Raw genomic sequence first — 19838 nt, 5'->3', positions numbered from 1 at the left:
GTCAGAATTTAATTTAAGTTTCCTGTCAAGCTTTCTGTCCACAGACATTGTTTAGAGCCCTTTTGTTTATTGAATCCTAATGTGTGAATGCCAAATAGTGTTGGGCTCTGCTAAAATATGCATCTATCCCCTTTAAATAGCTAATCCATTTAATAACCATGTTCTATACTCTGCATACCCATAGCACCTAGTACTATCAGAAAAAAAAAAAAAAGCTCTCGTGTACAGAAACAGCAGTGAACTTAAACCTCATAGGTATTATTTTCATTTTGGAAAACAAAGAATCCAAATAATCCTCTCAACATGGTCCAGAAAGAGTAACACCAAGCCTGCTGCAGTTTAAGCACCACATAATATTTTGCTTTGTTGAGCAACAGCATAAAAGATTCAGCTCCAGGATAATCAATCAGGCATGGACTCTGCATATTGACAGGTTGCTAAGTTACTAAGATCACATATATACTAAAAATGTTTAGACGATATTTTATCTTTGAGTAGTAATTCTGGCTGTGACAAGAAGAAAAAAAATCAGACAAGTTGTTGCAACAGATGCCAAATATTTTGTACAAGGAATGTCATGGCTGCTTTCTCTTTGTGCACGAACATGGTAGTAAAGCTACATGCATAAACAGCACACAGGGCACAGCCTACAAACCAGGAACACATTGCTCACCCATTAAAAAAATAAAAATACTTTGAAGCACAGAATTATGCTGGATGTGCAGAATGTCTTTTATGAGAGGATTTCTACCTGCTTGTGCCCTCCCTTGGGCAATTCTCAGTTTATGGCAGACTTGGCTTACAAAAACATCAGACAGTACCCAGTAAGCTCAACCAGTACCAAAGGTGTCCAGGAATGTCTTCCAAGTCTACTTCCGTGTGTAGGCTGGATGTAGTTGCAAATCACTTTGTGAGTATGTTCTTTCAGAGACAAAGTGAGAACCGCTCATTACAAGGAAAAAGTCAGTACGCTTGTTCAGAAGATAAAGTCTTTTATAGCAGTTAATTTAATAATACAGTCCTAAAACAGGGTGTTGGGCACTCACTTACACAAGAGCACATTTAATAAGCTGGGGAAAAAATACCACAGTTCCAGGACATTGCATCAAACTCCAGCCACTCCAAGAGGAGACAACTCTCACGTGGTGGAAGAATTCTTGTCTATGTAAGCCAAGAAGGGAGAATTTTGGGCAGTTCAATCCACAATGGTCTCTTACTTCTTATAACTGGAACCACAAATCCATAGTACAAGACAGTATTAGTTAGGTTAAGTGGTGGTTTTGATAATAAAAATCAGTGAATTCATTGTGGTCCTTTAATAAAAGGATGAAGTCCAGTGAGTGCCAGTTGCTAGGAGTAAAGAAGAAAGGTTCCCATTTTCCAGGTGGATTTATAAGTTCGTATTATTAGAAAAAAAGATAACTCAAATCTGTGCAGTTTCTATGCAACCACGTCTGAGAACACAGAGGCTCCATAGACTCCAGGATCACTTAAGATGTGGGGGAAAAGAAAAGTCATCACAACCCAAACAACTCAAACTTCACATTTCAGAATCGCCTACATGTTCTCTTGGTCTGCTCTGGACAAAACTTTTAACTGCAACAAGCTGGTAGAGAAACTTGAAGAAAACCTGAGTACATGAGAACGTTGTCAGGGAGAGCAAGACCCTGGAAACATCAAGGAAACTCTTGATCTGGTATTGAAGTTGAAACGGCAAAATCAGAATGCTTTGCCTTGTGCCATATGATTTGCTTTACCTTTCAGAGCTCTACTGGTCTCTACCAGGGGGTCTACTTCAACTTGATACCTCCTGCACTGCAAGACCACTGCTCTTATCACAGTTCAAACAAACTTGCTAATGAATCTGGGTTTAATCTTCCACGGCCAGAAGTACAGCACCTCCAGATGTAGCGTCGGTTGAATTACCAGGAGTAATTCATACATCAACACTGGAGGTTTCCTGGCAGCACAGAGTACAAACCTTCCTCACAGGACATCATGATCAGCAAGACGTTGCACAAGAAGAATCAGAAGGCCATAAGTCTGACCAAATATAATAAGGAACAACACCATCCATCATTTGAACTAGGAATATTCAAAGCTTCATTAGCCAACCGCATTCTTAATATACTAAATTATACATAGATAGATATATAGATATATATTTTTTAATTGGAATAAAATACACTGGATTTTGGTTTGCTCATTTACAAGGGAGCTCCCTCCCTTCCTTTAATTTGAAATTAAAACCTAGAGGCTGAATGTAAGCTCATTCCCAGTGTTCCAAGATGGATATAACATGAGGAGGCCAGAACCTGGAAACATGCACTCTGGCTGCAACAGGTTAAGAGGTGGAAGGGAGACCAGATATTTTCATTTGTAACCCTGAGAACATAAGGAATTGCAAAGATCTGGAGAAGAGCCTGGGGTTAAAGGTCACCAGGCTTTTTATTGCAGTTAAAGCAAACTCGGACTGGGTGATCCCATTCCGCTCTGCGGTCGTGTGAGCATTCGTCACAGAATCCCTGGCCACAGGCCCGACAGTGGTGTTTGGAGAGTTTGATGCTGAATTCCTTCCGGCAGTTGTGGCAGTGCAGGATTTCATGGTCTGGTACCCAATATGCAGGTCGGGCAGCATCTTTTACCAGACCTATGGGGGAAGTGAGGTGAGGGGATGAGAAAGAGGGAGAATAAAATAATCTGTGAATATGAGCATGTCAAGAATGTACTCCAGTGGAAGCACTCTCATACTGCAAGTCATACCACTGCCATTAAGGGGAAGAAGACCCACTGACAGAATACTTCAGTGCAATGGGTAGCCATTTAGGCCACTCTGCCATTCTCCCACATTCTGCCTGTCTTCAAAGGGGTAGATTATTTCTCCTTAAATGGTGGCATCTTCCCTTACTCAGACTCCTCCAGAGGTTGAGACACTTGCTTTTCCCTACCTTCAGTTTCAGCTGTGGCCAAAAAAACAGTCACTAAACCAAGCGTTCAGAAACGCATGTGTTGTCTAAACCAAGAAAGAGACTTATTCTTCCTTTCATTGAGTCGGACAACAAACACTCACAAGGGTGATGGCAGGACAGGCTGTAAGCAAAGCAGTGGAACAACGATCTGTGCAAAGAGTAGGAAGCCAGGTCCAACAACAGAAGATGTAAATGCAAAGTGTTTGCTGCTGTACCTGAGCTGCGACCCAGCACATGAAAGAGCAGCAAACTCTCACTGTACTAAGCTCGCAGTTAAAGATCACCTTAGTTTCCCATCATTACCAGTCTGGACAGCTTCAGATTCCCAGCTCTCCCTTGCAGAAGAACCAAGTGCCAGCAGTATCCATGAACATGCTTTAAAGGCACTTAGCATGTTTGGAAGAAAACCAAACCTGATAAAATGCTTCCTAATTAGCCAGTCTTTAGGAAACTCAGCTGGCAGGTCTCTGCAGTGATGCATCGGGGAGCACAAATTACTCACAGCTTGGTGCACACAGATTTGCACAACAGGGAGAAAAGAAAAGGTATGAACTGCAGAAACAGTGTGCTGAAAGCCAAGAGGAAACATCAAGAAAGAGAGGTGCAGGGGGCTGTAGAACTCTCAACCAACAGTGGTATCACAGCAGAGGTGGCAGCCTGTCACACAAACTCTTGAGGTTTAATCCTAAATTTTGCTCAGTGAAAACAAAAATGCCTCTAGACAAAGAAAATCCATCAGAAGACAAGAGAGCTCACCTAAGGGAATGTCCATAGCTGTCACCACTGCTCCAAGAGTGTTCTGCACAGCTTCCCCCACCTTCCTGGCAATAAGTGTCCCCCCTTCCTCATCTGAAGGCAGCTCAGCCACATCTGCATGACACAAGAGTAAAGGACTCAACACCTAAGTCCAGCACAATTTCTGCCAAGTTTTAGTTAATTTATATTAGAAAAATCAGCAGCAGCTTGGAGCCTCTCCTCAGCCTTTACTGCCCGCATCCCCAGTCTTGGATTGCAGAGTTTTCACTTTCACTTCAGCAATAATGACAAAATACATAGTATGCTGAAATGCAGTATGCTTTGATGCTAGCTCCACACCATCAGCAGGTGCCAGAAAAACAAAGTAAAGATCCAATCAGAAAATAATTTTGCAGGGGGTCAGATATCTGGCAGCTTGTTACAAGGGTCATCTTCCTGTCAAAAGACATGGAGCTCTTGAGCATCCCTGCTAAAAACTCTGTGCCAAAGCCCAGTTTGAACAGCACTGTCTATACCCAATGGGAATGGTTGTGATCCAGAAGCCAGGGACAAAGACTTCAGACTAACTATTTCCCAGGGATAAATCTGCCACAATCAACTCAAAATTACCTAACTGGATGCCCCTGTTTTCATAGCAGTTGTCACACACGCGCACTGGTGCTGGTCCCCAGCCTCGCTCAGGCACTGGACGGGTCTTGGAAGAACAGCCATCACAGAAGCCCTCTCCACAGGCCCGGCAGTGATGTTTAGTGTCGTTATCTTTAAAAGGCGTGTTGCACTTGTTACAACTCTAATCAGAACAACATAGAAAGAGAAACTGTTAGTTTGATCTTCCTGAATAGAAAAATAGAGAGCAGAATCCCAGGATGGCAAGACTCAGACTGGAACTGTGGAAAAATATAGTTACATTCAAGACTTGGGCACTACCAGTCCCACAACTTTACCCTAGGGAAATGATTCAGACAGGTAGATGTACAGTGGTTAAGCCAATAGATTGCTGTGATCCCTTCATTCACATTCACAAACAATAATTACAGCCACATCATGCAGGGCTGAATGGTGGGATCTTTGGGTGGGGCAGGGGGGGAGTGTAAGAATTCACAAGGCAGTTTTCATGGAAGAAGTATCTGCTTCCTACAAGACATAGTGAATCCTTTTCTGGTTGAATTGTTGGGGCTAGCTTTTTGCATCTGGTATGAAACCAGAGTTTAATCTCTGCACCTATAAAATAATACTATCAATTGCAGTAGCCAGATTTAAGATACTGATTCTTTGCTTTGAAGAGGAAGTTCATGCAAGCCAGGATTTTGTGCAATCCTGCTGGGAGAGGAGGTCAAAATTAGGGAGGAAACAGTCTCTTTAGCAGGGCTGGGCAGAGTCTCTGTTCATACTTTCTCTGGCTGAGTCAAAAATGGGAAGAGCTGAAAGCATTTCAGCATTTTCTCAAAATTGTAGGAGAAGGGCTTGCTGAAATAAAGCAAGAAGCATTTGGAAACTGCAAAATACTAGATTACTTAACAGGTGAGGAAAAGGGTTTTTAGCGATGCAAAGCTTTTCTCTACAACAGCTGCTATTTACCAGGATCTGAGAGTTGGGTCTCCAGTAAGCTGGGGCAATCTGGTCTGTCAACCAGGAGGTCACAGCTTTTGTGGGTCCCAGGCTAAGTTCAGATACTGATTGTGCCATGAAATTCATCCCATCCAACAAACGCTGGGCTGCATTGTTGTTGTCTTTCAGAAATCCATCAGTCTGGAACGAAAAGGATATTTATTTGAGAATGAAAACAGGGAAACTTCATTTGTTTTAAAAGCAGATGGCTCTGTGGCTCACTGTTCCTGTTAAACTGGAGGGAAAGCACGAGAAAAAAATTCATCAGCCCTGCTTTGAAACACAGGTAGGTTTTAATGGTGTATTATTCACACAGAGTGTGAATAAACTGGCAACGTAGCCATTTCAAGACAGTCAAGGGAAAGCCCTTGCAAAGGTTCTTTTTAAACAGCAGAGATAGGGACCGGCACTGATGAAAGCCAGTCCATTTCCTCCATCAGTGTCCAGAAGAACCAATATAAACAAGCATGTGGCTGCACACATACACAAAGACTATCATCCAGCAACCAGACTTACCCCTGGCCAGACATGCTCAATTTCTGTCCTCACTACAGTGTTCACAGGATCTTGGTTGCCGAACCAGTACTGTCGGCTGCGGTACACCACCCCACAGTTGGGACACTCAATCACGTATCTGCAGAGGAGGAAGACGGGTTACCTCAGTGAAACACTGGAAATCCAGGGCACCAGGCAGCATAGCAGCAACAGAGAGATCGTAGCTGCAGTACTCACCCTGACCAGGCATACTTGGCAAGGCCCAGCCAAGGGGAGTCAGTGGAAGCAGAGGTTTTTGGCACCACGCTGACCTCCATCCCTCGTTCGTAACAGGCCTGTAACACAAAGGCTCAATTAAAACTGCATTCTTGGGAATCTCAGACTCCAGGTCTTGCGGCTTTATGGCCACATGAAGCATAGAATTGGCATACAGTGGCCTCCACAGCAAAGGAGAGCACTCAGTAGAACTGATTTAAAACCAAAACAAAACCTAACCCACTATCAATAATGACATCGGGGAAATATTTCCACAATACAAGCCATGATGGTCACTGAAAATTTTCCCATCTCCTACACACGTCCTTCAGAAAAATTGTCTAATACCAAGCAACGGGCATAAGCAAATAAGAAGAGTAACGACATCAAGTGTGTAGAAGGTCAGTATCACCCAGGTTGAGAGCAGCTGGGTTCACAATTAGCATGCAGAGCTCATGACCTCTCCAAGCAAAAATACAAGTTCAATGGGGATGAATTTTTCTTGTCGAGGCCATGAGCACCTCTCCCATTTGAAAAAAATGCAAGAAAACAGGCACATGCCTGTGATATTCCTCATTTCTTGGGCCATCGTTTCCTTCTCCATTCTTCAGACCTCGTCCCTGTCTCACTACTCACCTTGCAAGTGTAGACTCTGTTATCATACTGGTGAGAATATCTGCATCGACTTTTGGATTCATGAGGTACTCCTTCCTTTGCATGGTTCATGCTCTTCTTACAGCCACACCTGAGTATGCAAAAGCAAACCACAAGCTGATGCTGTTAGATACGGGACAGCAAGAGTTCATTTATGCTACTATCTTGCATTTGTATAGGTGTTGTTACCCCAAACCACTTCCACAACTGTAATGACATAATTTATCATTGAAAGGCAGGCTCTTTGGAAGGAAAAGTAGCAACTGTTTCACAGTACAAAGCAGCACCACACAACAGTTCAGTGCAGGAAATGTTCACTGTAGCCAGTTTAAATTTCAGAGAATTTTAGGAAGGACTAACCAAGTTTGGAAATTGACCAGGACAGCATTAACTCTGCAGCCTTTGCAAGGAGCTGCTAGAAATTCTCTCATGAGCATAAAAGAGCAGGAACGCAGGACTATATCACATTTGAGAGAAAATGTTTCTGGAAGCATAATCAGTCATAATATCACAGACTCAGAGCACTGACTGCCATCTACTGCCCTTCCAGGCTCAATCTTTGGGCTCTTCCCAGAGAGCTATGAGTCAAGCTCTAATCAAACCTGGGGCTCCACTTCAATCTAGTGTGATGTGTGCTTTAGGATTGTTTCTACTTTTTAGGTAATAAAAACAGCAGGAAAAATCATAATAGGACCTTTCAGGGGGTTTCTTTAGACACTCCTTTCTTCCTGCCTGTGTGCATTGTGAAAAAGATATGGGCAGAACAGGTTTGCAGCCATTCACAAAAACAGAGTAGGCAAAGACCATGCATCCAGCTGGGACGTGGCAATAACAGCTGTCCAATTCACATAAGAGCTGAATTTCAAGCAAAATTCTGCCTGGAAGTACTAGCTGATGATAGGTGCTGTCAGGTGTCAAAATGTCACAGAAACTTTACATTCTATGGCAGCAGACCGGGGCAGCACTATCTTCTAGAAGGATGAGGGTGCATTTCTCATCTACTTACCCACAGCTGAGGCACACAGAGGAGCATGTGAAATATTCATCTGGAAAGAAAGAGCTGTGAGCCATCTGGTCATCTGGGATTTCCCCACTGAACCGGTCACTTAGAGCCTGTCAAACAGCAAAAAAGAAACTGGTAAGGGACTGAGAGCAACGCAGACATTTTACAAAAGTTTTTGCAAGCAAAAACATGGGTTCCTCTGCTCGAGGGAGGGGCGGAGAGAAAGTACACAGCTAACAAATAATGTCTTACTAACTTGTAAACCAAGACAGGGATTAGAAAGCAAGCAAGAAGACAATCTTTCACTTGTATGGAAGTGACCTGAATGCTTATAACATACTTAACTCTTCTCCTGCTCCTACTCTGAATTTTATAGCAGAAATGGGTGTTAGAAGACTGTATCCACTTCTGTGCATATACTCCATGCTAAAAATAGCAGGGTGCTTTTAAGGGCTTTGCATTCTGGAAATCTCCAGGAGGAAGCCCAACAGAATCATTATTCACAGTACATAAGGACACATTCTTTGCCCCTCGGCTCAGAAAGTGCCGCCCGAGCTTTCCTCTGCCCCTTGAACAATTGCTCTTCTCTGGTGAAACTGCAAGACTGAAACAAAGGGATTTGTTCCCTTTCCTGGGAGCATCTGTTCTCAGATTAAGTCAGTCCTTAGCCTTGGCACACTTAACTTCTTCAGTTCTTTTGAGTGTTATGTTAAAAAAAAAAAAAAAGGAAGCACTGGAACAAAGCAGATGGCTAGGGTTTTTCTTGATGGAGATCTCTGAAGGCGTAAGGTCTAACTGAAACGCTTCCTACAGCTGAGGTAACTCTAGCAGCTGCCTTTCTTTCTCTTCCTACCTCTCCCCTCCCAGGGAGCCAGGGGGAAGTGTCTCTGCTGTCTAACAAGGGTTGACTGCACATGCACATACGTCTCTCTCTCACCACAGCTTCTCTGAGAGAAGATCTCTATGTAGACATCTGATTTCACAGAACTTCAAGGAAATTATCTTTAAGATCTCTTTCAAGTTTGACTGATACCGGCCAATGGATTCAAAAGTTAGAGGAGGTGGACACAGATCTCTAGCAAGCCTTGTGTCCCCAGGAAGTGACTCAAGAAACGGTAATTTGTACTCAGTGGTGATCTGAACACAGCAACCACTTTACTGGGCATGAATTTAAGTATACTAGCAGCTGTACCTGAAACTGCATTCCTTGATTATTGCCATAAACTCCTAGAAATTAAATTGGAATTAACTACTCCAGATGTTTTCCCCTTGCTGCCTCTCTGCTCCCTAATGCAAAGATCTGTGTACATGCCACCCTGATACTTCCCTCCATGCTCCAGCTACCCAAAATACACAGCAGCTGGAATTATCTGTTCCAACAGCTGTGACTAACATCAGAAAAGACTGCTAACACTACCTTCTTCTACAGATATGCCCCAGCTCTGCCCACCCCTCCCCAGTGACAGCTGTGCTCTTTGGGCCAATTAAAATACGATATTAATCAGGTAGTGGTAGCAACGTGTGGAAACTCGTAGGACACTCTGCAAATTTTAAGATCTGAAAATCCCTCTGACATCCTAGCAAGGTGAACCTTCTAAGAAAAATCACCAGGTGCTCTCTCCAATTCCTTTTCATCAGCCTTCTGATCTGATGCTGCACCTCTGAAATGATACATCATTTGGCTTGATCCCATCTTGTCTCCTAGCTACCAACACATCTCTTTCCTCCTTTTTGTCTCCTAGCCCTTGGGTTACACTACACTCAGTGCTAGGCTTTGCCAACTATTAACTCCAAGTCTCTTGCATTCCCTTCCTTTGTGCTGAGGCCATCCTCAGGAATTTCACCAAGAACTCTTTCTGCGCCTTGTCTTTGTAGGTCACTGTCATTAAGTGCCTGTCACTCACAACATCAGTTTTTTGATTTTTGCGCTGTTCTTGAACTTTTCTTCACCTTTCAGGGTCTTTGCTAAGGTGTTTGTTTGTTTTAAAGTAAAAAAAAAAAATACCCAGACTAGCTGTCTGTTACAGAAAAATCATCATCTTCATGGAAGACTTGTTTTATCTCCAGACATCTGCAAGCCTGTGTCTGTTTCACACGCTCTGCCTTTATTAGCTGCAAGTGATAGTTACTAGCAACAGCGATACAAATAAAGATCCAGACAAACTCTCCTCCACTTACTTTTAGTGCTTTGTAGATAACCCCAGGCTGTCTAGGTGACCGAGTAGTATTGTTCTCCAGCTGCTGCTCCACAGCTCGCCTAAGTCCAGAGAAATCTGTTGGAGGATTGTATGTTCTTGTTCCCTTGTAGTGGATTGAGCTGAAAGCCTCAGGAAAACAGCTTAGCTTCCGAAACCGATCCTGAATGAGCTTCTCAGGAACCTCAGAAGGATGATCTATATGTAAGAGTACCAGCAAGTATATAAACAACTGATTGTTTAAAATAATAATTAAATTGTACAGCGCTTTCATATGCAACACAGTGCTAGTTTTCCTAATTAAACATTCTAATACATCTGGAATACAGTTATCATGATATTTTACAAAAAGGAAAAAAAACCAAACTGTTTCCAAAAGCAGTCTCTGTTTTTTTGATACACAGCTTTAGATTCTAAGATCAAGTTCCACAGGTAAAACAAGAAACATCTAGGTTTGGAAAAGCAGATATCCAGAAGAAGAAGAAGCAATTTATGACATAACATAAAGAAATTCCATGTCAGCACACTTGTTAGCTCTTCTCCCCAGACCACAACTTGGCATAGCTAGTCGTGGCATGTGAAAAGTGCAGGACATGAACCTTACGTGGGCTGCTTATTCTCCATGCCAACTCTTTAGCAAGGAAGACAGAGCCTCTATCAACCCTTTGTACACGGTGAAGCACTTCAGAGCTGGCCAAATCAGGTCAGACTCCAGAGAGCTGACCACATTCTTCTGCCTGCTTTCAAGTACCTGCTGTACACTTCAGAATAAGGCAGGCCCCTTCTTTCCTGCCTTAAAACTACGTAAACACACTCATCTCAACTATCCATCAGGACAGATGGTTACAGCTTGCTGCAAATCCACTCTCCTAATCCCACCATGATCAGAAGTGATCATAAAAATATAATTTTTTTACTGCCCTGACTTTGCACACAGGTGCAACTATCATTACGGGTCACTAAATCCAGCCTGCTGAATCAGCCAATTTCAACAACTATATGAAACTCTGCATTGCTAATCAGCAAAAGGGTATGTAAGAAAAGGAACTGCCTTGGCAGGTAAGTTAAAAGTAGTTAACAAGTCACTCTAATAATAACCAGAAAGAATGCCATGCTCTTCTACTAGTTCAAGACCCTACTGGTTAGAAGAGACAAAATGAGAATGTGGGTCAGCAAGGAGCTGCTGTGGAATTACAGAGCAGAAGACTCCCAGATGTTCACAGAGAGCAGGACTGAGCCTCAGCTGCTGCAGGCCAATTCATTAGGGCTCTTGCTCATCAAAGTATCACAAACAGACAGAATAAAGAAAGGTTTCATCATGCCTTTTGAAACACTGAAAAAATGGGACCAGGAGATTAAAATGACATCCCTGTGTAGTCAAAACCAGCATGTATTGTGACTTCCACAGGTCAGTGCATTTCACTCAGACATACAAATAAAATACACAATTTAAATATCCATAATGCAGTATGATGTGAGCCAAGTTAAAAGTACTGGTGAAGAACACTGAAAGTGATGGGAATAATACTGTGCCAGGCCTGCTGCTTTGTCCGTAACAGATACTTGCACAGAGAAAAGTGATGTTAAACCATCAGCTCTGTGCCACACCTCATCAGTCCCAACCTCACACTAGCCTCAGAATGAAATTGCTCCACAGAACTTTAAAAAGTAGAGTGAACGTACTGTACTTACTGAAGTTCATCAATTTCATTATTCTTGCTCATCCTGGTTTCTACATAGAGTTTTATTTTAGGTTTTTTGCAACAGGATCCTTCATATCCCTGCCAAAATCCCAGGGTGTCTCAGTTTTCACCTTCATCTGCCATATCACCCTTACTCATGATCTTGTACGATGACCCCTCCTGGGGCTGGCAGAACTCTCATCGTGACTAGTCAGTGCCGATGTCCAGCTGGCTAAGAGGATTATTCTAGCTGATCTGGGGCAGTCAGATCACCACCAAGGAATGCTCTGCTATCTCCATAGCCTGGCTCCCAGACTGGGACAAGCGATAGCAAAACCCAAACCACATCTTCTACGTGGTAGCAAAGAACACTGAATATTCAATGCAACCTGATAATTTATAGATAGCGTTTAGCACACTGTAATTCAATTTCTTACTGCCTACTCACCAGAGCCCAGTAGCTTGGTGTACACAGTCTCGTGAAAGATGATGACACCTGGACCCAAAGTTGACAGAGGAACGTCTAGGCCACAGCGGGCTGTGGTAGCTTTTAGCTCCTTGGTGAAATGTTTTAAATAAGCCTCCGAGGCATCACCAAGGAATTTGAAGAGATCATTGTGGAGCCTGTCGGCACGAGTACGGTAGATGACAAGGTCAGAAATGGCCAGGACCTTCAGCAGCAGCCGTGTTCTCTGGCTCAGGTTCACAGTGGCCCCCAGGAGACCCTCTGTATCAATTACCACCACTTTGCGGACAGGATCATAGGCTGCCCAGACTCCAACTGTGCAAGACTCTTGGGCTGGAGACGTCTTGAAGACTTCCCGGCCATAGAAGAAAGTGTGGTTAAGGGTGTGAGACTTGCCATCCCCTGTATTCCCAAAGATGGACACTACCTTTAGATGCTGGTCAGGACTGCAGTCCAGTTTCTTAATAAAGTCGTCTTCATTCCTTACCTTCCAAAAAAAAAAAGGAGAAAAATGTTACAGCTATGCAATTGGAGCAGACAACATTGAAAACACAGTTGGTTTCACTATTTATAAGATTAACCAGAATGATTACTTCCTGTTCAGATTTCATCATAAATTTCTGAAGCACCAAGAAGTCCAAAGCAAAATATTAGAAAGCAAGTTTGTAACAGATACACATCAACGGGATTCAGGCTGTTCCATCAGGTAGCTGTTTTGGAAGTGATGCCTCACTGTGATTGCCCGTCTAGTGAAACCTCTTGTTCCTCACCCCATTACCTCAGGCAGTCCTTTCAGAGAAGGGAGCACAACCCTACTTTGAAGTCTTCCAGAACAGCTACTTGGAGCATGGCAGACACTCTCAGTGGCATTACTCTCCTGGCAAGCATCTAAATTCAGGTGCAAAACAAGGGAGTGCTTTTGTCACCTTAACTTGCCTTATCCACAGAGGCTGAGCACCTATTTAGGGAAAAACCGCTCCTCTGTGCAGCTGTGCTGCATCTATCTACAGGTGGGGACTTTCAGACACAGCCTGTCCTGCTCCCACTGCTCTCCAGCTGATAGATCCCACAGCTGGAAGGAGGGGCAGAGGAGAAGAAAGCAAAGTTGGGCACTGGAGTCAGGCGGTCAAAGCAAGTCAAACTGGCTTTTACAGATGTGCCACAACTACCTCAATGAGCCATTTCATAATTTACTGTACTGTGCTTTCATTTAAAAAAAAAAAAAAAAAAACCAAACAAACACACACCCAAAAAAACCCCACATTCACACACAAACACAAAACCAAAAGAGAGCAGACAGCCTTCAGCAGGGAACTTCTCTTTGGCTTCACATCGATTAAATGACAAGCATCATGCTATCTAGGTTAGAGAGTAGGGCATTTTCTGTTCAGATACTAGAGCAACAGGGAACAGATAAACAAATAATGACACAGACTAGGGCTCTGTACAGGATCCTGACTTGTTTTCATTGCAGAATACGGCCTTGGCTTTCAAAGGTTTCATGCTTCTGGCTATGGTTGTTTATCACTTGCTTTTTCTTCTTCCAACAGGTTTTATCCACCTGTTATGGGACAGGGAATATATGACAGAGGCATTTTTTGAGAAGGATTAAATTCACCTCCTCAGTCATGATTCCTTCCTCAGGGAATCCCCACCAGCTGAAAGGAGATGGGCTCCTATGCCCTGCCATCTGCCTCTCAACTTCTGGAAGCTCTTTGGCTACTTCCCCTTCGCAAGTACGGTTGGAAGGTCTCACGATACACGATCCACAGAGGCCATGAGGTAATAAATGGTTTCTTCGAACAAGTTTATTCTTAGATCAGCAAATTAGTAAGCCTCGGCCAGCCCCATTTGCTCAAGACAAATCTATCAGCAGCATCCAGACTTTGAAGGAAAATAAAAAACAGCCAGTGTCCAAAAAAAAAAAAAAAAGTAACCAGTGTGCCAGATTGTGGTTGGGAACAGAGCTCAGAAACTGTGGACTGTGGAGCTGCAGTAGCTTCTCATGGACTCAAAAGTATCCAAGGCAGCCTCACAGTGTGGAAGAAAGCAGGAAACAGAAATCAATGCTCTCAACAGAATGTTTCCTGGTGTCTGTGGGAGACCACCAAGGCACACTCAAGTTACACGTGCGCGAGAGGCTCTGCTTTTTTTGGTAGCTGTGATTATTAGCTTGCCATCAGGAAGGTAGTTTAGGTGACAGACACAGTTTCTCTTACTGTCTCTGGAGATGTCTCTGTGAATGAAAATAAGTTCTTGGTTCATGGGATAGCTCCCCAAAACATTCAGATTTGATTATGTAAGAATGTTATGCACATGTAAGCAAGAAGGAATATGATTCCTTCTCCAGATTGTTTTGATTTTAACTCCTGCCTCCCAAACTTCTCAGGGTAGCAGACCAGAGTCAGTGCCTGACCAGACCCTATCATTCTGGTTATGCACTCCTTGGACACCACAAAGAAATATCAGTCTTCAAACAGCTGCTGAAGTATTGGGAGGACAACTAATAGCTAAGGTTTTTTAGGCAGCACTGGTTATTATTCTGGTATAAGTTTGGGACAGTATGTGGAACGGGCTGAGTCAGTAATGTCAGAAGACAGAAAGGACAATAGGGACCACGGGGACAAAGGTAGCTCTGCAATGCATTCCCATCAGTGAGAAACAGGAGTCAACTCACACAAACTCTGCTGTAGCTGTAATTGTCCCAAGCTGAGCTAATGCGAATGTCCACACCACCAACCTTCTTTCACATTCAATGTACTTTAACAACTGCTGATGTTAGGGCAGCTTATTGTGTGAAGAAGAGCTAGATTGCTGAGCCAGACATTAGAAAAGTTGGTTCCAGATCAATAATTCAGATCACCAGCAGAAGAGTTATCCTGAATATCAAATCAGACACCCAAAGCACTGAGCTGTTACCCCCTTCTAAGGCTCTAGGCTCTTTCAGACTTCCTTGCAGGACAGAACTCAGGAGTGATTTGGGCAAGCACATCACACACAAGAATGTACTGAAGTCCAGCTAGTCCAATGTTGTGTCTCACAGGACTTGGTAACGTGTGAGAAAGGACTCGGACATTAAAAGAGTAAATGTTTCTTAGCACGCTTTACTAGCTTTCGGTAGTCATATGTCAAAGGACTTCCCAAGCAGTGGTTGCATCTAGATGGTCGTGTAAAGAATTAGTAGACCTATCCTCCAGGGGGTTGTCTAACCCCTTTGCAAACCTAGGTTCTGGATCCTGCAACATCCCATTACAATAAATTCTATGGCTAGGGGAGTGAGGGGGACAGACACAAAACCTAAAACCAAACTAATACAATAACAACAAAAAACCCCTTCCTTTTGTTGAATGTGCTCGTATGTCATGGGTGGTCCTTGCTCTTGTGCACTTGTCTTCTTTAACCACTGCTGAGCACAGGGATGATACTCTCAAAGAACCATCCACAATAATCCCCATGCCCGCAGTCAAATTTACTTCCCTTGAGCAAGTTCCTTGAAGACATTTAAAGTCAGAGTGGGTGTAATAAGTGTGTTGAAGTACTAATTCCCACCGGGCTCCAGTCCCACTTCTCCGTTTTGCTTCTCATCTCTAAAGAAGTTTGCATGGTACCTTCTGCTGCATGTGCAAAGGACTCATGTTTCCATAGCTGTGTCCACTCCCACGTTGCCCAAGAGCTGCAGATCTCTGACATGAACAGCAGAGGGTAAATATGAAACCTTCCTTAAATTGTGCAGCAATGTCAATTAAGAATAAAAACTTTGGATGTCCAACCTACAACAAGAGGCATATGTCTCCAGCCCCTTCTCTATTTTGCCCATTTCTAGTGTCAGAGACTCATTCACACTTTTGTTATAGACATTAGAAGAACATTTTATTCTAGAAATAATAGTTTTTACTCCATCATCGGTTAGAGTCACGGTTAGCATTCTGTTACAATTTTAACTACATTTCTGTTAGCAATTGTCATCCAGCTCTCTATGCAGTTACTCCACCCAAGATGAGCTTAACTGAAGGTGAAGGTCTTCAGGAAGAAAACCAGAGCACTTTACAGCTCAAGTCCTCTCTAAGGAGGACGCAAAAACTCATACCATGCTGCCACCGAGCACATTCAGATCTGAAGCCTCTTTGCCACCCATACTTGGAAATCTGTTATACCTAACATAACAAGTCTCCTAGATCCGAGCCATAATAAAAGAACTGTTTAGGAAGAGACAAGAAACAAGAACTGCTAAAATGACATTCCTGCCTACTAACTTCTTGGAAACAATGTTATTAAAACAAGAACATGTTAAAAGCTTAGGAACAAAATCTATTAAAACAGAGTGGAGTTTCCAGTGACCTGTACTCATACAACTGTAACTCTGCCTCCAGGCAAAACAAACACACTAAGTGAATCAGACACTTTTACCACAGTTTTCTGCTTTTAAAACTCTTTATGAACCCTTTAAGGCTTGATAACATTCATGGAAGCAGCGCCCAAAGCCAGAGCTGTGCCATGACGACACAATAGCTCTAAACAAAAATCAAGAGTGCTTAGCATAGCGTTCATCAGAGAGCCTTCATTTGCTAGTCTTACACTGTCATTTTTACTTACATTGGTACTTTTGTTGTTGCATTTTGAAACCTTACTGTTTGCTTGGCCTGATTTTAACACCATATTTTTAATAACTAAAACAAAATTTCTGCAATCAAGAAAGATACCATCATATAAATAATCTGAGTCATTAGACTTATCTGACAAGCAGCACACAACTGTATCTTCCGATACATAACCACTAAATCAATAACAAGGATATAAATTTAACACACTTTGCAATGAACAGAAAAATAAGCTACAAGATTGGTGACAGCACATCCAAATATATACCAGCATAAAATTGCAAACATCTGAAACAAATCAGTCTTCAAGTACAAGCGGTCAAAACAATCAAATGGAAAAAAAAAAAAACCACAACACTATTTCCCTTAAAGCATTACTTAACGCTGGCAATACAAGCAATTCTGCTCACAGTTCAGAAAACATTTTTAAAAGATAATGCTTACAAGAATTCAAACTAACACCTGAAATCAGAGGGAGAAATGGCAAAGCAAGCTAAAACAAGATCTGCAACCTTTTAAGCAGCTTTGAACTTCTAAAACACAAATCTGAGACAATTTTAGGTAATTGATCTTAAGAACAGAATATCATATCAATCATTAAACCTGGAAACAGAACAGATCTGTCAGATCAGACCAGTTCTTTATGACACAGCTTCTACATTCTGGCAGTTGTGGCTTAACTCTAAAAAAATCGACTTCCTATCCAGAGGAAGATTCAAACAAAAGTGTTACAGGTGCATGCCTAAAGCCCCAGGTCCTACCATTAGGTCATTACATCAGATTTAAGGTTAGATTCCAACACTCCTCCTCAGCTTCAGCTAGTGTTGACCTTATTCCCCATGCTGGGTGCAGGTCTGGCTCAACCAAAGGAAAGCATTTATATTAGGGGTGTTCTCAAAGCTGAAGTTTTTTGTACTTGCTTATTTGCCTTCACTGCAGTACCACCTGTGGGTTCTGTTGAGATTTGTTGCATTGAGCTCTGTACAGACCCATGAAAATAGCATCCCTGAACTGAGTATCTTTTTCAGATCAAAGTTGTCCTGTTCCTTCCCACAGCTCTGGCAATGGAATTCAGGGACAATATTTTCATGGGTTTGTACAGAGCTTAACAGGATGAGTCTCAACAGGACCTACAGGTCCCTGCAATGAAGGGTGGAGGCTGCCCACATCTGAAGCCCATGCCTACCTATTACAGGCCTCTTTCCTGAAAGAAACAAAGAGATAAGAGTTAAATCCTGCTTACAACCCTACCCAAAGAGAGGGATCTTATTTCAAAGGTTTCAAGACAGTGGTGGAAAAAACCTAAGGGGATGGGAGGTAATCCCATTTGACTGGACTGCTCCCTAACCCAAGAGGCAATATTGATTGAAACGTTGCCATTACCAATAAGTTACCCTTCTAGATGACAGCTGAGTTATATGAAAGAAGTAATAAGACTAGACAGTCCACTAACCCATTTGCTAGCTGAAAAACTGCTTTTGCAAGAACTCAAAACTAATAAAGGCTTCAAGGTAAATGCAACAGCTGAAGAAGTAACACTAATTTAAGAGTGTCATCTAACTCTTAAAGAGAACAGTAAACAACGAAGCAGAAATCATCCTAAGTATCTTTCAAGTTCTCCATGGATGTTAATTTGGTCACACAGCTGTGAATTACCACCCCAGTGTCACCGCTGTAGCAGCTGAGACCTCATCCAGGCAAAGAGCCTTGCCCAGAACACAGCAAGTCAGTGAGGGAGTTCATGCTCTAACTGTTAGTCTTCCTCACTACTGAGAGTAACTAGATTACCTGTGTGGACACTACTTTATACCACTGTCATTGTTAAGAGGGGCATTTACAAGCTTGTATTACAGTTCCACTTTTCCTAGAAAATCATCACTCTGGTTATTTTCCCAATTGCAGCGTGTTTTGACAAGCAGGCCAAAGGACTGTGACACTTCTGCCTTTATGCAATCCCACAGCAAGGCATTAACAACCCAGGTAAAAAAGCAAAAGGTACACGGCAGCAACATCTGCCTCCTGGTGACCCCTGCAGAAGTGAGAAAGTGGAGGAGATGGAAAGAACAGAAGGGCTGGAGGACAGCAAGCTATCGGTTCCCTTTTCTTTCTTGAACACACCCCAAAGCACTCACATCCTGCTCCTGCTGGCACCACTCAGGAGCCCAAAAGGATTCACTGGAAAAGGGTACGGCAGTGGAAGCACTAGAACATCTCCTTTCCCCCACCAACCCTATTTAGTTCAGGAACTGAACTAAGTTCAGGAACTCCTCGAATGAAACAGTGGGCAGTTCCAGAGTGGCTTGCCACTAGCTTCTCTCACCTGTGACAAGCTCTCCTTTGCTTCCACACCTGCACTCATTCCAGCATATGGGTAAAAGAGACAGGAAGCAAGCACGAGACTTGACTTTAACTATGGCCCAGGAGAACTGTATCATGAAGAAGGTGCAACAGCAGTTCCAGGAAAGAGCAACATTTGGAAGTGGCTATGTTCAAATTAGCTAGGAGTCAGCCTGAGACTGTTAAAGGAGCTGTGCATCTGCTGAATGGATGGATCTTCTTCCATCTTCTAAAAACACTCTTCAAAATAGGTCCAGTGGTCTGTCTCCAGTGGAAGAAAGAACACTCCTAACCAGCAATTGCTAAGTGGTTTTTCTACTACTTTATTCCCAGAACAGAAAAACAGTGCACTTTAGTGCAGGAGAGAGAACTTCAAAACTGATAACAGACTGGGATGGGAGGAATACTAAAAAACAGCAAAGTAATAAGAGAAAAATTCCTAAAGTGTAGGACAGCAAACTCCCAAAAATACTTTGGCAAGAAAAACTCTCTGAAGCACAAAGAGGAGGAAAGCTCAGCAATAGTACAGCAACAGTAATGAGGGACAGAAATTCCAAAATTACATATCCTTATCTGACAGATCACAGTGACCTAAAAAACTTGGATCCTTCTACATTTCTTGTTCCTTCTTTACACCCATGGCAAATACACCAGCTGTAACTCTTCAGTTTACGGGATATGGACTAGAATTCCTAGAAATTTACGGCTGACTGTGCCAGCCTAAAGCACTAAAAAAAACCAAAAAAACACACACACAAAAAAAACCCAACACAAAAACAAATACAAAAAAACCCCCCAAAACATTCCCCCAACAGCAAAT

The 19838-nt window shown here is 42.7% G+C and overlaps 1 protein-coding gene across 2 annotated transcripts in view; it reads right to left on the bottom strand.

Annotated features, from left to right (window-relative positions):
• Positions 1-261: 261 nt before the first annotated feature.
• The window catches only part of ZFYVE1 (zinc finger, FYVE domain containing 1), a 25565-nt gene continuing 5988 nt past the window's right edge, over positions 262-19838 (bottom strand). Inside the window, exons 2-11 of one of the 2 annotated variants that reach the window (XM_010086095.1) lie at positions 12066-12570; positions 9919-10133; positions 7744-7850; positions 6720-6828; positions 6066-6163; positions 5850-5967; positions 5304-5474; positions 4335-4515; positions 3726-3839; positions 262-2650 (exon numbers count right to left, since the gene is read on the bottom strand). In XM_010086095.1, the coding sequence (XP_010084397.1) occupies positions 2430-2650; positions 3726-3839; positions 4335-4515; positions 5304-5474; positions 5850-5967; positions 6066-6163; positions 6720-6828; positions 7744-7850; positions 9919-10133; positions 12066-12570 (1839 nt within the window). In that variant the 3' untranslated portion in view covers positions 262-2429. The remainder of the gene's footprint in view (positions 2651-3725; positions 3840-4334; positions 4516-5303; positions 5475-5849; positions 5968-6065; positions 6164-6719; positions 6829-7743; positions 7851-9918; positions 10134-12065; positions 12571-19838) is intronic. The other variant, XM_010086096.1, reaches the window with a different exon arrangement.

Source organism: Pterocles gutturalis, unplaced genomic scaffold (assembly GCF_000699245.1).
Source record: "Pterocles gutturalis isolate BGI_N339 unplaced genomic scaffold, ASM69924v1 scaffold46765, whole genome shotgun sequence".
NCBI classification, from domain to species: domain Eukaryota; kingdom Metazoa; phylum Chordata; class Aves; order Pterocliformes; family Pteroclidae; genus Pterocles; species Pterocles gutturalis.
Note: the sequence above shows the minus strand (reverse complement) of the source record. Positions and strands in the feature narration are given on the sequence as shown.